The 20,034-nt window shown below is 45.0% G+C and overlaps 1 protein-coding gene across 1 annotated transcript in view; it reads left to right on the forward strand.

The window, feature by feature from the left end:
- abca4b (ATP-binding cassette, sub-family A (ABC1), member 4b) overlaps positions 1-20,034 on the forward strand; it is a 124,659-nt gene that overhangs the window by 97,337 nt on the left and 7,288 nt on the right. Inside the window, exons 35-45 of the mRNA XM_041208269.1 lie at positions 2,668-2,742; positions 3,876-4,045; positions 4,231-4,408; positions 5,349-5,464; positions 5,580-5,727; positions 6,733-6,856; positions 14,941-15,070; positions 18,637-18,754; positions 18,841-18,903; positions 19,027-19,133; positions 19,340-19,481. Coding sequence (XP_041064203.1) covers positions 2,668-2,742; positions 3,876-4,045; positions 4,231-4,408; positions 5,349-5,464; positions 5,580-5,727; positions 6,733-6,856; positions 14,941-15,070; positions 18,637-18,754; positions 18,841-18,903; positions 19,027-19,133; positions 19,340-19,481 — 1,371 coding nt within the window. The remainder of the gene's footprint in view (positions 1-2,667; positions 2,743-3,875; positions 4,046-4,230; positions 4,409-5,348; positions 5,465-5,579; positions 5,728-6,732; positions 6,857-14,940; positions 15,071-18,636; positions 18,755-18,840; positions 18,904-19,026; positions 19,134-19,339; positions 19,482-20,034) is intronic.

The following is a 20,034-nucleotide window of genomic DNA, read 5'->3' on the forward strand; positions in this document are numbered from 1 at the left end:
CTTCCTCTGCTTCAAGTGTTTATGCAACTTCCCTTTTAATTGAAGCAGTTGTGTCAGCCTGAACCATTCTCTGCGGCAAAGCACTCACACTCCAACAACCTTTCTTCACACATAAGCAAGAAAAAGGCTCTGACTGGGGAATAAATAAAGGAACCTTTAATTGTAAAGGAACTCAACAAGCCTCTGAATGCCTAATTGAGCAACTGCCAGATAATCTAATGTCCATGTCTCGGCATTATCAGATGCATCAATCGATGACCTGCTGTGCATTAACTGGTCCAAATTATATAATCTGATACAGGAAGCAATCTGTCCTGTCCACATGCCGGGAGAGAGGGTACATTACTGAGTCAATAAGTTAACCATTCTTGCCCACAACATCAAAACTATTAGAAATCAAAATCATGAACTAATATTTATTTATTGGTATCTATAGTACACAATGAGCAGCAGTTTAATGCGAAATACTAAGGACTGAATTTTTGGGTTCCCACTCCCGCTGAGGCTCAGGAACGTGGGCAGGCAGGGGGCCAAAACACCAGTGCCAGCCAGCATGCCAGCTTTGCCATGTTGTTCCCAGTGGCAGCGACTTTCACAAGGGGGCAGAATATTTCGCTCGGCGTGGAGGTGCACGCCCGAGACGCTCGAGCGTAAAATGACGCACGATGATGTCGGGCGTGCGTCCCGAAGCCATCGCGCAGTCTTGCGGTATTTCATTCGGCTGGGCACGCGCCGGATGACGTCGGGCGTGCGTCCCGAAGCCATCGTGCAGTCTTGCGGTATTTCATTCGGCTGGGCACGCGCCGGAGTCGGCTGGGCAGATGCCGGAGTCGGCTGGGCACCTGCTGATAATTAAAAGGCCTATTAACAGTTTAATAAATTCAAACTTACGCTACCTGACGGTTAACGGGCAGGCAAAAAGGCCAAGCGGCCTTAAAGCTAATAAACATTAAATAAAAACTTTATTTTGGAATTAAAAACATGTCGCAGCTCATGTGACAGAGTCTGTGCCCCAGGGAGATTGAAACGCTCTTTTGCGCAAACTGAGCGCTAGGTCTGGCTCTCCCTCCTCCCCCCCCCCTCCCCCGCCAGCGCTTAGCGCTGCCGCTTGCGATCCACGCAGGGTGGACCTTCATTGGCCCGCCAGTGTGAAATCGCGGTGCGGAACCGATCGCGGGCAGAGGTCGGCTTCCCGACCACCCCCACCCTCCCCCGCTGTGCCCACCCGCCAAGGGCAAAATCCTGCCCCAGGGCGGGGGGGGGCAGCCCTGAGGTCCTGCCCGATTCGTTAAGAAGGCCAGTTAACATTGTTAAAGAGCTTATTGTGAGCTTGTTAAGCGTCATGTTCATGCTCTGATTTTGAGTGGGGCGCATGGGCTGTACCCATTCCACCCGCTGTCTGGGACAGACCACCTGGGTGGAGGCGGACACACCGCGGGGAAGCCTGTCATGGCCTCCCTGCGGAACTCAGTGGATCCCACGAGAGGGTGAACACCACGGAGGGGGGCACTTGGCCATTGGTAAATAGGTGCCAAGTGCTCAGCCCAGGTGGCGAGGTGAGTGGGCAGTAGGTGTTCAGGTACACATCACTCTCCTGACATCATGGGGGGGGAATAACAGGAGCGGGTAAGGGGGCCAAACAGAATTGGGAGGGGTCACCTGAGAGCAAGGAAGGCAGTCAGCCCCCTGCACCCCCCCTCCCCAATCCCTGAGACAGGTAATTCAATGAAATGGCAGCTACAGCAATGGTTGCCTTGGGCTGCTTAAATCTGACCTACACTTGCACAATCTCACCTCCATTCTCACCCCTGTGGCCATTAATTGGACACGAAACTCACCTCCATGCCAATTAAGGAAGGGTGACCCCTGTGAAACTTGATGCCCTATTTGTACCCCCCCCCCCCCACCTCATGAAAACCCTGCCCCAAAAAGTATGCAAAGTACTTAGGTAGATGTAACTGAAGGAATGAATAAACTTAAGGTTACAAAGGCAGTTGAAGCAGATGCGAGTGACATCAGCCGGACATTACAAAATAAAATGGCACAGTGTGTATAACTGATAAAGTCAGCAAGGCTAGTTTACGGTTCAACTCTTTGTATAGCTGACAAGTTGACAGCCAGTACATCAACGGTAATAGTAGTAATTAACACTAATAGCATTAGCACCTAGTTCAGCATTTTGCCAGTAATCGCAGAGGCTTAACAATTTGACTCTTCGATTGTGCACAAGCTCAACCCTCTGAATCACTGGGGCAGAGCCGCCTCTCTCACCTTCTCTGCTCTCTCGTGTTCTGCTTCCTGGGATGCCAGCACGGTGAATCCCCATCCCCGTCCCCATCCCCATCTGTTGTCTCCTGGGTTGTCTGTCTCTCCAGGGTGGATCTGTTCAAACCTCTGCTCTCAGGGGGAACTTAACTCTTATTTAAAAGCAATATAAAGATTTGTCACTGTTGACAAATACCCAAATGAACAATTCAGGGCTAAATAAGTTTGTACACATGAGCAAATTGTGCAGGCATGTTGCCTCATTCACGGACCATGTGTTCATTGCTCCCTCTAGTGATTGGAAAATATACTGCTTCTTCCATTATATTACTTCTATCGCATTCATGTTGCATTATTCTCAGTCATTGCCTGTATAGTTTAATTTAGTTCTTTTTGCAATAGGGCAAGAATACACAGATGGCGTTCAGAAGCTTAGATGCTTTCCTGAAGCATTTTGAGACTGAAGAGAATATCAAGGTGGGTTTCTGAACACTGACATTCTCCATTAAACATAAATTATTATAAAGAATTAACTGATTCCTGAAGCTGTAACACATGTAAGTGCAAAGATGAAATGTCTAACATTATTATTTCAGAAATATTTATATTTCTTAGATATTATTTTCATATATAGTTTTATATTTTCATTTTTACGTGTGGTAATTTTTTTCACCTGTTAACCAACAGTTGCACAGATACGTTATGAAAATTCAAAGGTTATGAGTTATAACCCATTCCTGAGCTACCTAATAACTTCTGACTGATGATGATGAATTGATCTATGATCAGCACTGAGTGGAGTTTAAATCAGACCCCCACCATGGAGGTAGTACCTCCCATTATTATGTTCATTGAAAAAAAGGTCCTTGCTTGACACTAACACCAAGTGACAAAGTAAGAAATAGTGCCCCATCTCCCAACATTAATGCTTTTCACCTTGATGCCACAAACAAATCATGGACTTGAAGTTCTTTTTTAAGAAGAAAACAATGACTGAAGTCAATGGTGGGTTTATTGGTACATTACATTGATTAGAAATGGCTGAGCTGGCATGAACTCAATGGGGCTGAATGGACTCCTTCTATACTGTAACAACTCTGACTGATTTTTTTGTAACATGGGCAACATTTACTCCAAGTGGAATTTTACAAAAATAGTTCCGGTAATTAGACTGTCAGGCACTGCCTCCATGGTGTATGTAAAACAGTTCTTAGACATTATCACATGTGATTTTTAAATAGTCTTTTGCCAATGTCTCTCTGTAACCTGTTGCTAGGAGATGTGCCACTTTGGCCTTTTGGAACTCAAGTCTTTACTTGGCACTGTTCTCAATGACCCGAGAGTGGGATCTCAGTGTGAGCGAGTTGGGGCACTAACCTTGGTGTATAACTCTCACTGTGGCACACCAATTTATGATGCCACACTTTTTAAAGGTACTTTAATGAATCAGAGTGCGAAGTTGGTTGGGTAGCTGTTGAACCCCAATGTAAACTTGCACCTAAAACTCTGCTTGTTTTGGTACTCTTTGTTACCCACTCTAGCTCTGTAAGATTTAGTGTTGAAGGGCCTGGCTTCTTATATTAGTGTTTCAATATACCACTCTGTTCCAGGTGTGGTTCAATAACAAAGGCTGGCATGCCATAGTTGCATTCATGAATGTTGCCAACAACGCGATTCTCCGAGCAAACTTACCTGACCGGCAACATGCAGAGGACTACGGCATAACAGTTATAAGCCACCCACTCAACCTGACAAAGGAGCAGCTATCAGAGGTTACTGTGTAAGTTCACGAGAGCTCGGGGCACATCATAGTGGTTTACCACCATGGCGAGTTTTATTGCTTGCAATCAATTAGTATTTCTAATATTTGGAAAGCAATCTCTGAAAGCATCATGACAATCGAATTTAAGTATGTGAGCCCCTCTTGTACTTTGGTTGGATTTACTGATGCTCCTTACCTTTCAGCCTTACTACCTCAGTGGATGCAGTGATTTCAATCAGTGTTGTCTTCGCCATGTCATTTGTCCCAGCCAGCTTTGTGCTCTACCTGATTCAAGAGAGGGTTTCGAACGCTAAGCACCTGCAATTTGTCAGTGGAATGAGCCCAACCACTTACTGGATGTCCAACTTTCTCTGGGACATGGTATGTTCGCAATCTGTCATACAACTGAAACTGTAGTTAAACAGAACAGAATAATAAAAACTGTTAACAATGTGCTGTACCTTGTTATTGAACATCTTGAGATGTTTGGCATTACAGTTTTAGCATGAAACAATTCACCAGCACAATGAAATTCAAAATCTGTGACGCCCAAAGATTTAAATAAAAGTTTATAATTTTTAGAACTGTTTAAAGGATTCAGTGATGCAGATATAAAACCTAGATCTGAACTAATCCCGAGGAAGAGATGAACACATAATTGTCAAAGTCCTATTTGTCCAATATTTATGGAATTTGTTCCACTGAGTCAGTGAAATAAATGGACTGGGAATATCTTTTCAATTCCACATTATATGCTAATTTAGGAACAAAATGCTGACAGTCAATAGCTGTGTTAAAGTGCCTTTTTCATGCAAGCTGTTAATTGATGAAACAATTGGAGTTTCAGCATTCTCCACCAGTTTCGCTGCAGAGATCCACTGATTGAAATGAAAACAGGAAATGCTGGAAAAACTCAGCATGCCCAGCGGTACCTGTGGAAAGAGAAACAGAGTTAAACGTTTCGAGTCCGTATGAATCTTCTTCACTGTTTGAAATTACTGTTTATCTCAGGCCTCATATTTGGTGGGTCACAGCCATGTTATGCGGTTGCATTTCCAACTTACAGTACAGGTTGATATAGAAGAAAGAGTAATAAAAGGGATTGTAAAGTGGATGTGTGTTGCGTCATATTCTCCTGGGGTCTTTCTGGATAGGTTGAGCCCTCCTCAGTATATCTCGGTAGATGGTCAGAGCAAAGAATCTCAAAGTGAGCGAACTATGAGCTAGAGTGATTGCATCATCTCTTTCATTAGATATGTTATCTGCCAGCATTTGTAACATCGTCTTGAGAATGAAATGTGAATGTTTTTTCATTTCTCAGTGTAACTATTCGGTAACCACAGTAATGGTGGTCTTAATCTTCATCGGCTTCAATAAGAAAGCTTACACTTCTCCAAAAAACCTGCCAGCTTTCATAGCCTTGTTGCTGCTCTACGGGTAAGACAAATGCTCAGAATTCTGCTTCTTTTGTTTTACGCTGCCTTTTCTATACCACATTATTTTTCTGATGTTGATGCCAGCATTATAACTCATCTTTCTCTCCTTTTACTAGCTGGGCTGTGACTCCCCTGATGTACCCAGCATCTTTTGTGTTCAGTGTTCCTAGCACAGCCTACGTTGCTCTGTCCTGCATCAATCTCTTCATTGGTATCAATGGCAGTGCCGCCACTTTTGTACTCGAGTTGTTTGAAAATGACAGGGTAGGTTCTCTTTGATGTTTGTAGGTCCACCACTCACACATCACTTCTGACCATTTTCGTGACAAACAAGTAACTGATTTTTTAATTTGTCTGGTGACCATGTTTGTTGATAGGCCAAAAAGACCCAACGATTAAAAAAAACCCAACGAATGTGCTGTCACCGTAAAATCATTAAATGGTTGTAGCACAGAAGGAGACCATTCAGCCTGGCCTGTTGTGCTGGTTCTCTGCAATAGCAACTTAGCCAGTCCCACCCTCCTACCTTTTCCCCGTAGCACTGCAAATCTTTTCTCTTTGGATAACCATCCCACTGCCTTTTGAAATCTGTGATTGAACCTGCCCCCCATGCACTCGCAGGCACTGAATTCCAGACCCTAAACACTCACTGCACAAGAAAGCTTCTCCTCCTGTTGCTTCTGGTTCTTTTGCCAATCACTTTTAAATGTACAGCAGTTCCACCCAGTGTAAACATTTTATCGCTTCTGCAAATGCCCCCATGCAAACCTGTGGCTCTTAACCAATTTTAAGACCAGTTACAATTCTGTTGCCCTATCGTTGTTCAAAAGTGATTCAGAGCAATAATTGGCCAATTGTGGTACATGGTAATAAATGACTAGCAGTACTTTGGCTAATAGGCCACTGGCAGTGGCATAGGCTAACGGATGGGTGGCAGTGATAAAAGGCAATACATGTCATTAAAGAACAGTCAAAATTACAGGGTATTAGTTGGCTGGCAGTGATACAGCATGAATAATGACTGGCAGTAATGCAATATGTTAAATAGTTGGCAATGATACAAGGTAATGAATGGTTGGAACGGATATAGGGTGGTAATATGGCTGGTATTGATACAGCATAGGGTAATAGTTGGCTGGCACAGATGCAGGGTGAAAAATGATACAGTGATATGCAGTAGACTTTTATGTTATTCTTTGGTTCAGTAGCATTTGGCCCGTAGCCAGTGTCTAGTGCCCATAAACATGTTTTTTTTTCTCTCTGTTCCAGGCATTACAGATGTTCAATAAAATGTTGAAAAATATTCTGATAATATTTCCACATTTTTGCCTGGGAAGGGGTCTGATTGATATGGCCATGAATCAAGCAGTGACTGACGTATATGCAAGGTTTGGTAAGTCTTCAGTGTGTAGATTATACAATTAAGCAGAGAGCAAGTGTATTTAAATTCACAGACTCTAATGTTGTGTGAGCATAAGTGATACAATGATGAGAAATTTTCAAGATATTGGCAGAGAGTGGGGGACTTATTATAAAAAAATTAAGTCACCTCGCCAAGGTAAATTTCTACCTCCATTCTATGCTCCATTTCCCAACATGGATTTTGCAGGCAGAAAGCTTGTTGCTAGGTAACTACTAGTCACACATTAGAGTCAGAGGATGTAATTATGGCAAACAAAAACAAAAATAGCTGGAAAAACTCAGCAGGTCTGACAGCATCTGAGAGGAATGCGGTTAACGTTTTGAGTCCGTATGACTCTTCATCAGAACTAGAGAAAAATAGAAATGAAGTGAAATATAAGCTGGGAGAGGCGGGTGGGACAGGTAGAGCTGGATAGAGGGCCAGTGATAGGTGGAGGCAAGGAAGAGATTGCCAAAGATGTCATAGACAAAAGGACAAAGAGCTGTTGACAGTGGTGATATCATCGAAGCAATGTGCTAATGGTGACATTAAGGGTAGAAAGCAGGACAAGAAAAGTACAGATAGCCCTAGTGGGGGTGTGGTGGGGGGAGGGATCGAAATGGGCTAAAAGGTGGAGATAAAACAATGGATGGAAATACATTTAAAAATAATGGAAATAGGTGGGGAAAGAAAAATATATTAAAAAAATTATAAATTATTAGAAAAAAGAGGGATCGGAAAGGGGATGGGGATGGAGGAGAGAGTTCATGATCTGAAGTTGTTGAACTCAATATTCAGTCCGGAAGGCTGTAACGTGCCTAGTCGGAAGATGAGGTGCTGTTCCTCCAGTTTGCGTTGAGCTTCACTGGAACAATGCAGCAGGCCAAGGACGGACATGTGGGCATGAGAGCAGGGTGGAGTGTTGAAATGGCAAGCGACAGGGAGGCCTGGGTCATGCTTGCAGACAGACTGAAGGTGTTCCGCAAAGCGGTCACCCAGTCCGCGTTTGGTCTCTCCAATGTAGAGGAAACCACATTGGGAGCAGCGAATGCAGTAGACTAAATTGAGGGAAGTGCAAGTGAAGTGCTGCTTCGCTTGAAAGGAGTGTTTGGGCCCTTGGACGGTGAGGAAGGGGGAAGTAAAGGGGCAGGTGTTGCATCTTTTGCTTTTGCATGGGAAGGTGCCGTGGGAGGGGGTTGAAGTGTAGGGGGTGATGGAGGAGTGGACCAGGGTGTCCCAGAGGGAACGATCCCTGTGGAATGCCACCGGGGGGGGGGAGGGGGTGGTGAAGGGAAGATGTGTTTGGTGGTGGCATCATGCTGGAGTTGGCGGAAATGGCGGAGGATGATCTTTTGAATGCGGAGGCTGGTGGGGTGATAAGTGAGGACAAGGGGGACCCTCTCATGGTTCTGGGAGGGAGAGGAAGGTGTGAGGGCGGATGCGTGGGAGATGGGCCGGACACTATTGAGGGCCCTGTCAACGACCGTGGGTGGAAAACCTCGGTTAAGGAAGAAGGAATACATGTCAGAGGAACTGTTTTTGAAGGTAGCATCATCAGAACAGATGCGACGCAGGCGTAGGAACTGAGAGAATGGGATGGAGTCCTTACAGGAAGCGGGGTGTGAGGAGCTGCAGTTGAAGTAGCTGTGGGAGTCAGTAGGCTTGTAATGGATATTGGTGGACAGTCTATCACCAGAAATTGAGACAGAGAGGTCAAGGAAGGGAAGGGAAGTGTCAGAGATGGACCATGTGAAAATGATTGAGGGGTGGAAATTGGAAGCAAAATGAATAAATTTTTCCAGGTCCCGACGAGAGCATGAAGCAGCACCGAAGTAATCATCGATGTATCGGAGAAAGAGTTGTGGAAGGGGACTGGACTAGGACTGAAACAAGGAATGTTCCAAATATCCCATAAAGAGACAGGCATAACTGGGGCCCATGCGGGTACCCATAGCCATACCTTTTATTTGGAGGAAGTGAAATGAGTTTAAGGAGAAATTGTTCAGTGTGAGAACAAGTTCAGCCAGACGGTGGAGAGTGGTGTAGATGGGGATTGTTCAGGCCTCTGTTCGAGGAAGAATCAGAGAGCCATCAGACCATCCTGATGGGGGATGGAAGTGTAGAGGGATTGGACGTCCATGGTGAAGAGGAGGTGGTTGGGGGCAGGGAACTGGAAATTGTTGATATGATGTAGGGTGTCAGAGGAATGCGGATGTAGGTGGGAAGGGACTGGACAAGGGGAGAGAGAATGAAGTCAAGATAGCAAGAAATGAGTTCCATGGGGCAGGAACAGGCTGACACGATCGGTCTGCTGGGGTAGTCCTGTTTGTGGATTTTGGGTAAGAGGTAGAAGCGGGCCGTCCGAGGTTGGGAGACTATGAGGTTGGGATCTGTGGAAGGAAGATCTCCAGAGAAGATGAGATCATTGACAGTCCTGGAAACAATGGCTAGATGTTCAGTTGAGGGGTCATGGTCCAGGGGGAGGTAGGAGGAAGTGTCTGCGAGTTGACGCACAGCCTCTGCGAGGTAGAGATCAGTGTGCCAGACAACAACAGCACCACCCTTATCAGCGGGTTTGATGACAAAGTCAGGGTTGGACCTGAGAGAACGGAGTGCAGCAAGTTCAGAGAGAGACAGATTAGAGTGTGTGAGAGGAGCAGAGAAATTGAGATGACTGATGTCACACTGACAGTTCTCAATGAAAAGATCAAGAGCAGGTAAGAATCCAGAGGGAGGGGTCCAGCTGGAGGGAGAATATTGGAGGTGGGTAAAAGGATCCGTTGAACGGGGAGAGGACTCCTGCCCAAAGAAGTGATCACGGAGACGAAGATGGCGGAAGAAGAGTTCAGCATCATGCCGAGCCCGAAATTCGTTGAGGTGAGGGTGCAAGGATATGAAACTGAGTCCTTTGCTGGGCAATGAACGTTCAGCATCGGAGAGGGGAAGGTCAGGGGGTATGGTGAATACACGGCCGGGGCTGGGATTGGAAGACAGGATGGAGACGGAGGGATAGGCAGGGATGGAAGGTGTTGGATGGGCGTTGGTGTCGATGAGTTGTTGGAGCTTGCGTTCCTTTGCATCTGAAAGAAAGAGACAAAATTTCTTGTTAAGACATCGGATGAGATGAAGAATAAAATGAAACTGGGGGCAAGGACAGCTTAGAGATAGGGTGAGTCGATGCTGCTGGAGGGAGTGTGTGCTCATATGGCGGACCATGGCACTGAGTGTGGATCTCAGAATGCGACGAGAACAGCAGTCCAAGAAGCGTTGTATGTCCCGGAGATACCTGTAATCCTGGGTGGGTTCGAAACATGAGGGATGGAACTTCAGTTGGAATCTACATGGGGTAAGTCGGAGACGGAGACAGTCACTAGGGAAGGAAATATGGCTGTGAAAGCGAGTCTTAGTAAACACCTTGTCGAACACCAGGAGAGAAATGGAGAGCAATGAAGGTGAACAGGGCAAAAGAGACAAGTGGAAATGCTGTCGGAGAGAGGAGCAGTACTTCTTCAAGGTAGGCATTCTTGGAAGAGAAGTGGCAGTCAATTAAACACTAATATAAAAGCAAAATACTACGGATGCTGGAACTCTGAAACAAAAACAAAAATAGCTGGAAAACTCAGCAGATCTGACAGCATCTGTGGAGAGGAACACAGTTAACGTTTTGAGTCCATATGACTCTTCATCAGAACTAAAGAAAAATAGAAATGAGGTGAAATATAAGCTATTTGAGGGAGCCGGGACAGGTAGAGCTGGATAGAGAGCCAGTGATAGGGGGAGGCAAAGAAGAGATTGCCAAAGGTGTCATAGACAAAAGGACAAAGGGGTGCTGACGGTGGTGATATTAGCTATGGAATGTGCTAATGGTGACATTAAGGGTAGAAAGCAGGACGAGCAAGTGACAGATGGCCCTAGTGGGGGTGGAGTAGGGGGAAGGGATCGATGTAATTCTGGCAATGGTTAACATCCTCTCAATTTTGCCTTCCTCCCATCTTGCTTCTGCCTGACAGTGTAGCTGAGATTGAGGTCTCCTCAAGCTGAACTTTGCCAGTGGTTTCGATCAGAACGCTGATATCAGGCCAAAAAGTGGGTCCCAAGCCCGCACTTATCGGCAACGGGACTGGCTCTGCCATTTTACCATTTAAGAATGGTGGGCGGGCCCCTGAGGCTGCGGCCTGATCAGAGGCTGACAGCTCTGAAGTCATAGCAGCCCCACCAAGAGAGGTAGGTGCTGCTGAGGCAGCTAAGAGGGCTTAGAGCACCACAAAATGGAGGTGCCCTCAGACTGGTGTTTAAATGAAATGGAGGAGGGCCCCGGGCTGCTGCAGGGGGGGCCATCCCACTTGGCAGGGGTGGGGGGGGTGGATTGTGCCACTGTGGAAAAACTGTCAACGGCCCCATAAAATGGCCCTAAATTTGGGGCCTTAACTATGAAAATTGACCGCCTGCCTCTGCGGCCCGAAGGCCATCTGGGTGCAGCAACCACTGTACATGCCTAAAGAGGCCGAAAGCTGGTCCGCTTGGCTCACTCGTACGCTACCAGCAGGTTGTAGGCAGCAGCCATGGTCCCCAGAGGCAGCTCTCCGGTTGTGAATCGACCGGCTTGGGGACCTGGCCAAGGGCGGCCCATGGGGTGTGTGAAGCAATCCAGAGCACACCTACTCATCCTGACCCCATAGTCAGGTGAAGTATAACATTTTGTACTCTGCTTTTTGGTGGCAGCTGCCAACTGTTCCGCCATTGGCCACTGATTTACGATAGAGGGAGGCTGACTGCAGAGTACTGCACCGTCCAATTTGGTAAAAGAAGCCTGGGACAAGCGTTAACCCTCCCCCTACTTGGTAGTGGGGCCTAACCCCTGTTTCAGGTGAGTGCCCAGGACACCTTAACCCTAACCAACACCTTAACCGGCACCCCACTTCTGGCATGGATTGGGCACATGGACACCAACATGTCAGATTGGAGGCTTCAGTGCCCATTTCCTGCTGCACAAAACGTGCACTGGGCCATCCGTTTCTAGCCCTGAGAGTTGCACAGGCAGGATGAGCACAAAATATCTCAATATTGAGATTGTACTTGGATAGAGACGAAGGGGCCAACTCCACAGTGGGAGTGTCATGACTGCAAGGGTTACAGAAGCAGGAGAAGGCCCACTGTCACCACCATGGACCAACCAGGGATAGTCAACAAATGTTTATTTGACACAATTACAGTGAGTTTTTTTATGCTTTCATGGGATGTGCCCATTCACTGGCTGGGCCAGCAATTGCCCATCCCTAATTGCCCTGGAGAAGGTGGTGGTGAGCCATTTTCTTGAACCGCTACAGTCTTTGTGGTTTTGGTACACCCACAGTGCTGTTGGGGAGGGAGTTCCAGGATTTTGACCCAGCGACAGAGAAGGGATGATGATATATTTCCAAGTCAGGATAGTGAGTGGCTTGGTGGGGAACTTGCAGGTGGTGGTGTTCCCATGCATTTGCTGCCCTTGTCCTTCTAGGTGGTAGAGGTTGTGGGTTTGGAAGTTGCTGTTAAATGAGCTTTGGTGAGATGCTGCAGTGCATCTTGTAGATGGTACGCACTGCTGCTACTGTGCACCGGTGGTGGAGGGAGTGAATGTTTAAGGTGGTGGATGGGATGCCAATCAAGTAGGCTGCTTTGTCCTGGATGGTGTCTAGCTTCATGAGTGCTGTAGGAGCTGCACTCATCCAGGCAAGTGGGGAGTATTCCATCACACTCCTGACTTGAGCCTTATAGATGGCGGACAGTGTATAGCATAGAAATTGGCCATTCAACCTCATTGGGCTTTGCGATGTTTAAGCTTCACATGTGCCTCCTCCCATCCCTCATCTAATGTTAACAGCATACCCTTCTATTCCTCCCTCATGCTTATTTGGATTTCTCTTAAGTGCATCTATGTTATTTGCCTCAACTACTCCACATTCTAACCACTTTTTGGGTTGCCCGCATCCTGGAGACAAAGAGATATTTAAAAAATTAATTAAAAGATGACTCGCCACTCATCCCTGCTTTCGTGCACAACCAGGACTACCTTGGCTGAATTCACTGGTTTTGTTGAGCTCCTATCTATCCTGGCCCGTTGCAAATCAACCAGCCTGTATTAGATTGGAAGAAGGGTCATTTGTATTTCTATACGTTCACAGTAGTTGCCTTGGCAGCGCTGAGAAACAGCAGCTTAGACAGGCCCCACACACTGTGCCACCGTACTATATTGTACAATTCATAAAAATATTTTCCAGACATCCCATGAGATTCTTAACCTTAAGGATCCTCCAACCTGAACAAAGCATTGAACATCATGTGTGCAGGGCTCTCCATGACAGGGCTGCCTTCGAAAATCTTTGCCAAGTGTAGAGCTGGGGAGATTCGGCCTTGTGGTTTTTTACCCCTGTATCCTCTGCCTGTTGCCTGGCATTGGCAGCATGATGCAGAGGAAAAGTGAGCCCATCGTGGATATCGATTCAATGGCAGTCTCCTGAAGGGAATTGGTTAAATGCTTGAAGGAGAAAAATATTACAAGGATATGAGGAAGGAGCGGGGGAGTGGGACCAACTGTATTGCCCTTCAATAGATCTGGCAGACCTCAATAGGCTGAATGGCCTCTGAAGTTTATTGAAAATTGCATTGTGCATTTTGTCTACTTAAGGCCACCATATGTACTGACAGAGGATGTCTAGAAGGAGAATAAAGGTTTTCATGTTTCAACAGCACACGCAGTTCTGATTCTTAATGCTTCTTACTGATTCTTCCCAAGAATTTAACAGCCCCCTATTGTGCTACTACCATTCTATGACTGCTGAAGTGCAGAGGCAGCAACTGTTTATTTTTCTTTTAATTGTTTTCTCTCTTACTTTACATCTGTCCCCCGACTTAGGTTTGAAAACAATTGTATAAAGCACCTCATTCTATACGAGTGAATGCCATCAGACCTTTCACTGGAATGTTGTGGGGACAACTCTGTTGAGCCTAATTGTGTCGTGATCCGATTGTCCCGACACTTGTTTTTTTTTTGAAAATATACCTTATTCACAAAAAATCTGAAAGAACATTACGAAACATCTCAAAATGGCCATCATAAAAAGTGCAATCATATTCAACTTTTCCACTTGGATCATGAGGTGCTTCAATACAATCAATAAACATTACAGACATTTCAATATGGTCATTACAGACAGTCAGACAGTGCAATGGTATTTAAGTTATCTACATAGATCATGTTGCATTCTGAGATGCTTCAATACAATTATGATACATGTAGTATTCACTGCATACATTCAATGTGAGTCACACAGCCCAAGGGGTCTATACAATTCCCAGCCCCTTGGTGCACTGTGGCAAAATGGTCTTAGACTGCCACCTTTCCCCATTGCGCCTTTGCAGTGGCTGCCCCAAGATTTAGTGAGTCCCTCAGCACGTAGTCCTGGACCTTGGACTGTGCCAGTCTGCAATACTCGATCGAGGACAATTCTTTGCGCTGGAAGACCAACAAGTTTCGGGCAGACCAAAGAGCATCTTTCACTGAGTTGATGATCCTCCAGCTGCAGCTGATGTTTGTCTCGGTGTGTGTCCCTGGGAACAGCCCATAGAGCACAGAGTCCTGTGTCACAGAACTGCTCAGGATGAACTACAACAAACACCACTGCATCCCTCTCCAGACTTTCTTTGCAAAGGCACAATCCACAAGGAAGTGAACAACGGTCTATTCCCCACCACAGCCACCTTGAGGGCAGCGTGCAGAGGGGGTGAGACTCCTGGCGTGTAGGAAGGATCTGATGGGGAGGGCCTTTCTCACCACCCACTTGTACTTTCAAAAAGGGGAACACTGGATGACATTCCAGAACAGGAACTCTGGATGAATTTCCCCTTGCCAGAGGTCAATTGCAATGCCCTTAGCATCATCCTAACTGAGTTAAACTGACTCAGCATAGACCAAGATTACAATCGTTGCACACTAACACATCAGCATTGAAAATCAGTCGATATTTGTGAAAATTAATTCAGAATGGTTTTCAAGGTATACAAGCTTATTTGTTAATATGCTGAATCTTGCTTTGCAGGTGAAGATTTTTATTTTAACCCATTCCATTGGGAGTTCATTGGCAAGAACCTTACAGCCATGGCAATCGAAGGAGTCGTCTACTTCCTTTTGAATCTCATTTTCCAGCATCGCTTTTTTCTCAGCCATTTGTACGTATACACTTTTCTCCAGTTTATAACATTTCCTTCCTCTATCACATTTTGCCGCTAGTAGCAGTGTAGTTTATCCATGTTCACTCACCAGTGCCTTTAATATTCCTCTTTCTCAAGCAACAAATTTGCCTTGGAAAAACAACTTATGAATCCCCTTTCAACAACAATTTGTAGTTGAAAATTCCACATCTAACCACCTCCATGGATAGAAATCATCTGTAACCCTTCCTTTCATTTCTTTGGGATTAACTTAATGTGTGTGCCCCCTGTTAACATCTCCCAGTTCAATGGAAATAACTGTTTACTTAATCAGGACCATCCATAATTATGAAGACCTCTATCAGATCACTCCCTAACTTTCTCAACCCTAGTGAGCAAAGTCCTAACTTTTCAAGTTCCATTTCATACCTGGAACTATTCATTCATAAAGTATTCTAATGAATCTGTGTTTGTACCTGTAAATTTATTTTTATGTTCTTCCTTTCATGTGGTTATCAAAACTGAGGGATATTGATTAAGGGACTTAAAGGTAGCACAGATCTTGTGGGACAGAGGGTAGTGTCCCTACCTCCAGTTCAGAAGCTCTGGGTTCCACACCCCCTCAGACTTGATGGCCGAGGAAGGTGCATTGATACAGCAGACAAACAGGTTGATTATCAACCTGCAAATCCTCCGAACACATGCTAATGGCAGGTGGTAAGAGTGGCAGAGATCCCTGGTCAGCCACCATGTGATTGAAAGAACATTGGAGCCCCTACCATCACTATCCTTAGCTCCAGACTACAGCCTGCATTTAAAAGTGCATGTTGCTCAGTAACTCAGACTCCTTGAGTGAACTGTAACACACCACCACCAAAGTGTAACACTTCAACATTAAGAACTTGCACTTAACAGCCTCCCCAGATGCTCCAGAGCATAATCAGAGAGAAAATTAATGTTCAGTTAAGAAAGGAAATATTGGAAGGGGAGGATATGGGTTTATAGGAATGGCCTTAATGCTAAAAGGTTAGTTAAGGAAAAAGTGGGGCCTATCAGAGATGAAAATGGAAACTTGTGTGTAGATGCAGAGGCTGTGGGAAGGGTTTTGAATGAATATTTCGTCCCTGTGTTTACAAAGGAAAGGGAGGATGTAGATAAAGTAATCCAGGAGGAACACTACGAGATATTGGAAGGGATAGTCATAAAGAGAGAGGAAGTACTCGAAGGGTTGAAACCCTTGACAGCTAATAAGTCACCAGGGCCAGATGGATTGTTTCCGAGGCTGCTGAAGGAAGTCAGGGAGGAGATAGCAGATGCTCTGAGGATGATTTTCAATCTTCACTAGATATAGGGGAGGTACTGGAGGACTGGAGAAATGTAACGTAGTTCCATTGTTTAAAAAGTGATCAAAGGAAATGCCAAACAATTATAGGCCAGTTAGTCTTACATCGGTGATGAGCAAATTAGTAGAATCAATCCTGAGAGATAGGATTAACTGTCATGTGGAAAGGCATGGACTAGTCAGGGATGGTCAGCATGGATTTGTTAAAGGAAGGTCTTGCCTCACAAATTTGATTGAATTATTTGAGGAAGTGACAAGAAGGGTTGATGAAGGTAGTGCAGTGGATGTTGTGTACATGGATTTTAGCAAGGCATTTGACAAGGTCCCATATGGCAGATTGGTCAGGAAAGTAAAAGCCCATGGGATTCAGGGTAATGTGGCAAACTGGATAAAAGGTTGGCTTTGTAACAGGAAACAAAGGGTAATGGTCGATGGATGCCCTTGCAAATGGAAAGTTGTCTCAAGCAGTGTTCCACAGGGCTCGGTGTTGGGACACTTGCTGTTTGTGTTATATATTAACGATTTGGACGTGAACGTGGGGGTCACGTTTGGGAAATTTGCAAATGACACAAAGATTGGCCAAGTAGTGGATAGTTTAGAGGATAGCCCTAATCTCCAAAATGATATAGATGGGTTGGTGGAGTGGGCGGTAAAGTGGCAGATAGATTTTAACATAGAGAAGCATGAGGTCATACATTTAGGGAGGTCAAACAGTTACAGGGATTACAAAGTAATTAAGAATGTACTAAGAGGAGTAGATGAATTGAGAGATCTTGGCGTACATGTACACAGATCCCTGAAGGCAGCAGTTCAAGTAGACAAGATTGTAAAGAAGGCATATGGTATGCTCTCCTTCATTGGCAGAGATATTGAATATAAAAGTAAGGATATAATGTTGGAATTGTATAAAACACTGGTGAGGCCACAACTGGAGTATTGTGTGCAGTTCTGGTCACCACATTACAGGAAGGACGTAATAGCTCTGGAGAGAGTGCAGAGGAGGTTTACAAGAATGTTGCCAGGATTAGAAAAGTGTAGCTATGAGGAGAGATTGGATAGGTTGGAGATATTTTCCTTAGAACAAAGAAGGCTGAGGGGTGACTTGATTGAGGTGTACAAAATTATGAGGGGAATCGATAGAGTGGACATGAAAAATTGTTTCCCTTGGTAGAGAATTCTAGAACCAGGGAACATAGATTTCAAGATAAGTGGCAGAAGGCATAGGGGGGACATGAGGAAGAACTTTTTTACGCAGAGGGTACTGGATGTCTGGAATTCGCTGCCCAAGTTGGTGGTAGAGGCAGAAACTCTAAACTCTTTTAAAAAGTACCTGGATCTGCACCTTAAGTGCTGTAAGCTGCAGGGCTATGGGCCGGGTGCAGGAAGGTGGGATTAGAAAGGGCACCTGGATGTCCGCAGGCTGGCATGGACAAGATGGGCCAAATGTCCTCCTTCTGTGCTGTAACTTTTCTATGGTTCTATGGAAGAGAGGGAAGTGAGTGGAGGAAGTGTTTAGAATGGAAATCCTAGAGCATAGAGTCTAGGTGAGTGCAGGCACATCCATCAATAATGGGGGCAGAGGAACTAAAAGATGCACAAGAGGCCGGAACTGGAGAAACTGGACTTTTGTAGGGCTGGAGGTGGCTACAGAGATAGGGAGAGAATGGGCCACAAAGGGATTTAAACACAAGGATTAAAAATTTAAATTGGAGTTGCAGGGGAGCCAGGTGACAAGGTAGGGTAGAAGAGATGGATGAGCAGGATATAGTGGCAGGATTGGATGTGAAAACGTAAAGAGTAAAACTGGTCTACACCATTGGTAATACAGAAACTGGCTTCAACTGAGGGAGAGAAATTAAAAATTCGCAGTCAATTTGCCATGAATCGTTTTTTCTATTATTGGCCCCTAGTAAACTATTTAATTTTAAGTGTAAATCTTTAAATAGCTATGTGCCTTCATCGTCTTGAGAACTAGGAGTAGGCTGACAAGTTGACATAGTGAACATTCATGTCTTCTGATTAGCAAAACATCACAGATGTTCTTTTCCTATTAGTTCACTAGTAAATTTATCCAGCAGCTGATGGAATCTACAGACTAGAGGGTTCATTTTACAAGTGAACGCTGGTGGCATAAGCTACACCCACTAGCTGCACATGTCACGATTTCTGGCCCATTCAAACTTTAATTAGCCTTTAGCCATTGTATCAGCATGTACGCTGAATGTCTTTCTGTTTGATACAGGCCACCAAGTCTCAACAACTTGCCTGCCATTGAAGAAGATGACGATGTAGCTGAGGAACGTGCAAGGATTCGGAGTGCGGGCAAGCACGACATTTTGAAAATAAAGGAACTGACCAAAGTGAGTGAAACCTGGCCAGCCTATTAATGTGGATGTATGTGAGGCAGGTTAATATGTGGAACTAATGTTAAATTCTGTTCCTACAGTATTACATGGGGAGAAACAGGCCAGCTGTGGATAGAATCAGCGTAGGCATTCGACCAGGAGAGGTATGTTTCATCTTTCAAATATATACATAGGTAACCATATATCTGCACCAGTATCCTCAGTGGACATGTTTCATTGAACAGGATCATAATGTCTTAATCGTGCATTTTTCTTCTGTACTTTAGTGCTTTGGGCTTCTGGGTGTCAATGGTGCTGGAAAGACGACTACATTCAAAATGCTGACAGGGGACGTAGATCCCACCTCTGGCGAAGCTTCAATAGCGGGCTACAGGTATACTGCAGTGATAGATGAACTACATCCCTGCACACTTGTAGGTACAGTTAGATATTTTAAGACAAAGTCCATCAGAAAATGAGTCCTCAAGTTTTTTTTTGAGCTGTTTGGTAGAAATGAAGCAATCGGAAACAAATGTGCCATCTTTGCTAATGATGCTTTCTCCTAAAACTCAGTTGCTTTGTTTTGTGAATCTTCCCCAGTATTCTCACCCATATTGACGATGTTCACCAGAACATGGGATACTGCCCCCAGTTTGATGCTATCGATGACTTGCTCACGGGCCGTGAACACCTTTTACTGTACGCAAGGCTGCGTGGTGTCCCAGAAGATGAGATTGACCGGGTAATTCAGCCAATGATTACTTTTTTTTGCAACTTATGGCACAAGTGTGACTGAGACCAGTATATAAGGAGAAGAGGGGACTTGCTGTAATGTCTCATTGAATGAAATAAATTTTAATGCTTGTGACCTTTAAGTACTGAGAAGGATAAAGATCTCAGATAACTGTTTTGTGCTGATAGCACTGTCAGGGAGCAAACAATATAGAGTACCAACGTAGCCAAGAATCTTGACAGCAAGACACAAGTATGACCAGCTGAACTCTTCCCTAGTTACTATAAAGTGCCTTTAATGCAGTAAAACATCCCAAGGTGCTCCACAGGAATGTTATCAACCAAAATATGATACTCAGCCACATAATGAGTTCTTAGGATAGATGACCAAAGAGATACATTTTAAGGAGTGTCTTAGGAGAGAGACGTAGAGAAGCATAGACGTTTAGGTTGGGTATTCCAGAGCTCAGGGTGTAGCCAATGGCAGAGCGATTAAAATCAAGGCCAGAATTAGGGGAGTGCAGATATGTTGGAGGGTTGTAGGGCTGGAGGAGGTTACAGAG

Source organism: Carcharodon carcharias, chromosome 16 (genome assembly GCF_017639515.1).
Source record: "Carcharodon carcharias isolate sCarCar2 chromosome 16, sCarCar2.pri, whole genome shotgun sequence".
Classification (NCBI taxonomy): Eukaryota; Metazoa; Chordata; class Chondrichthyes; order Lamniformes; family Lamnidae; genus Carcharodon; species Carcharodon carcharias.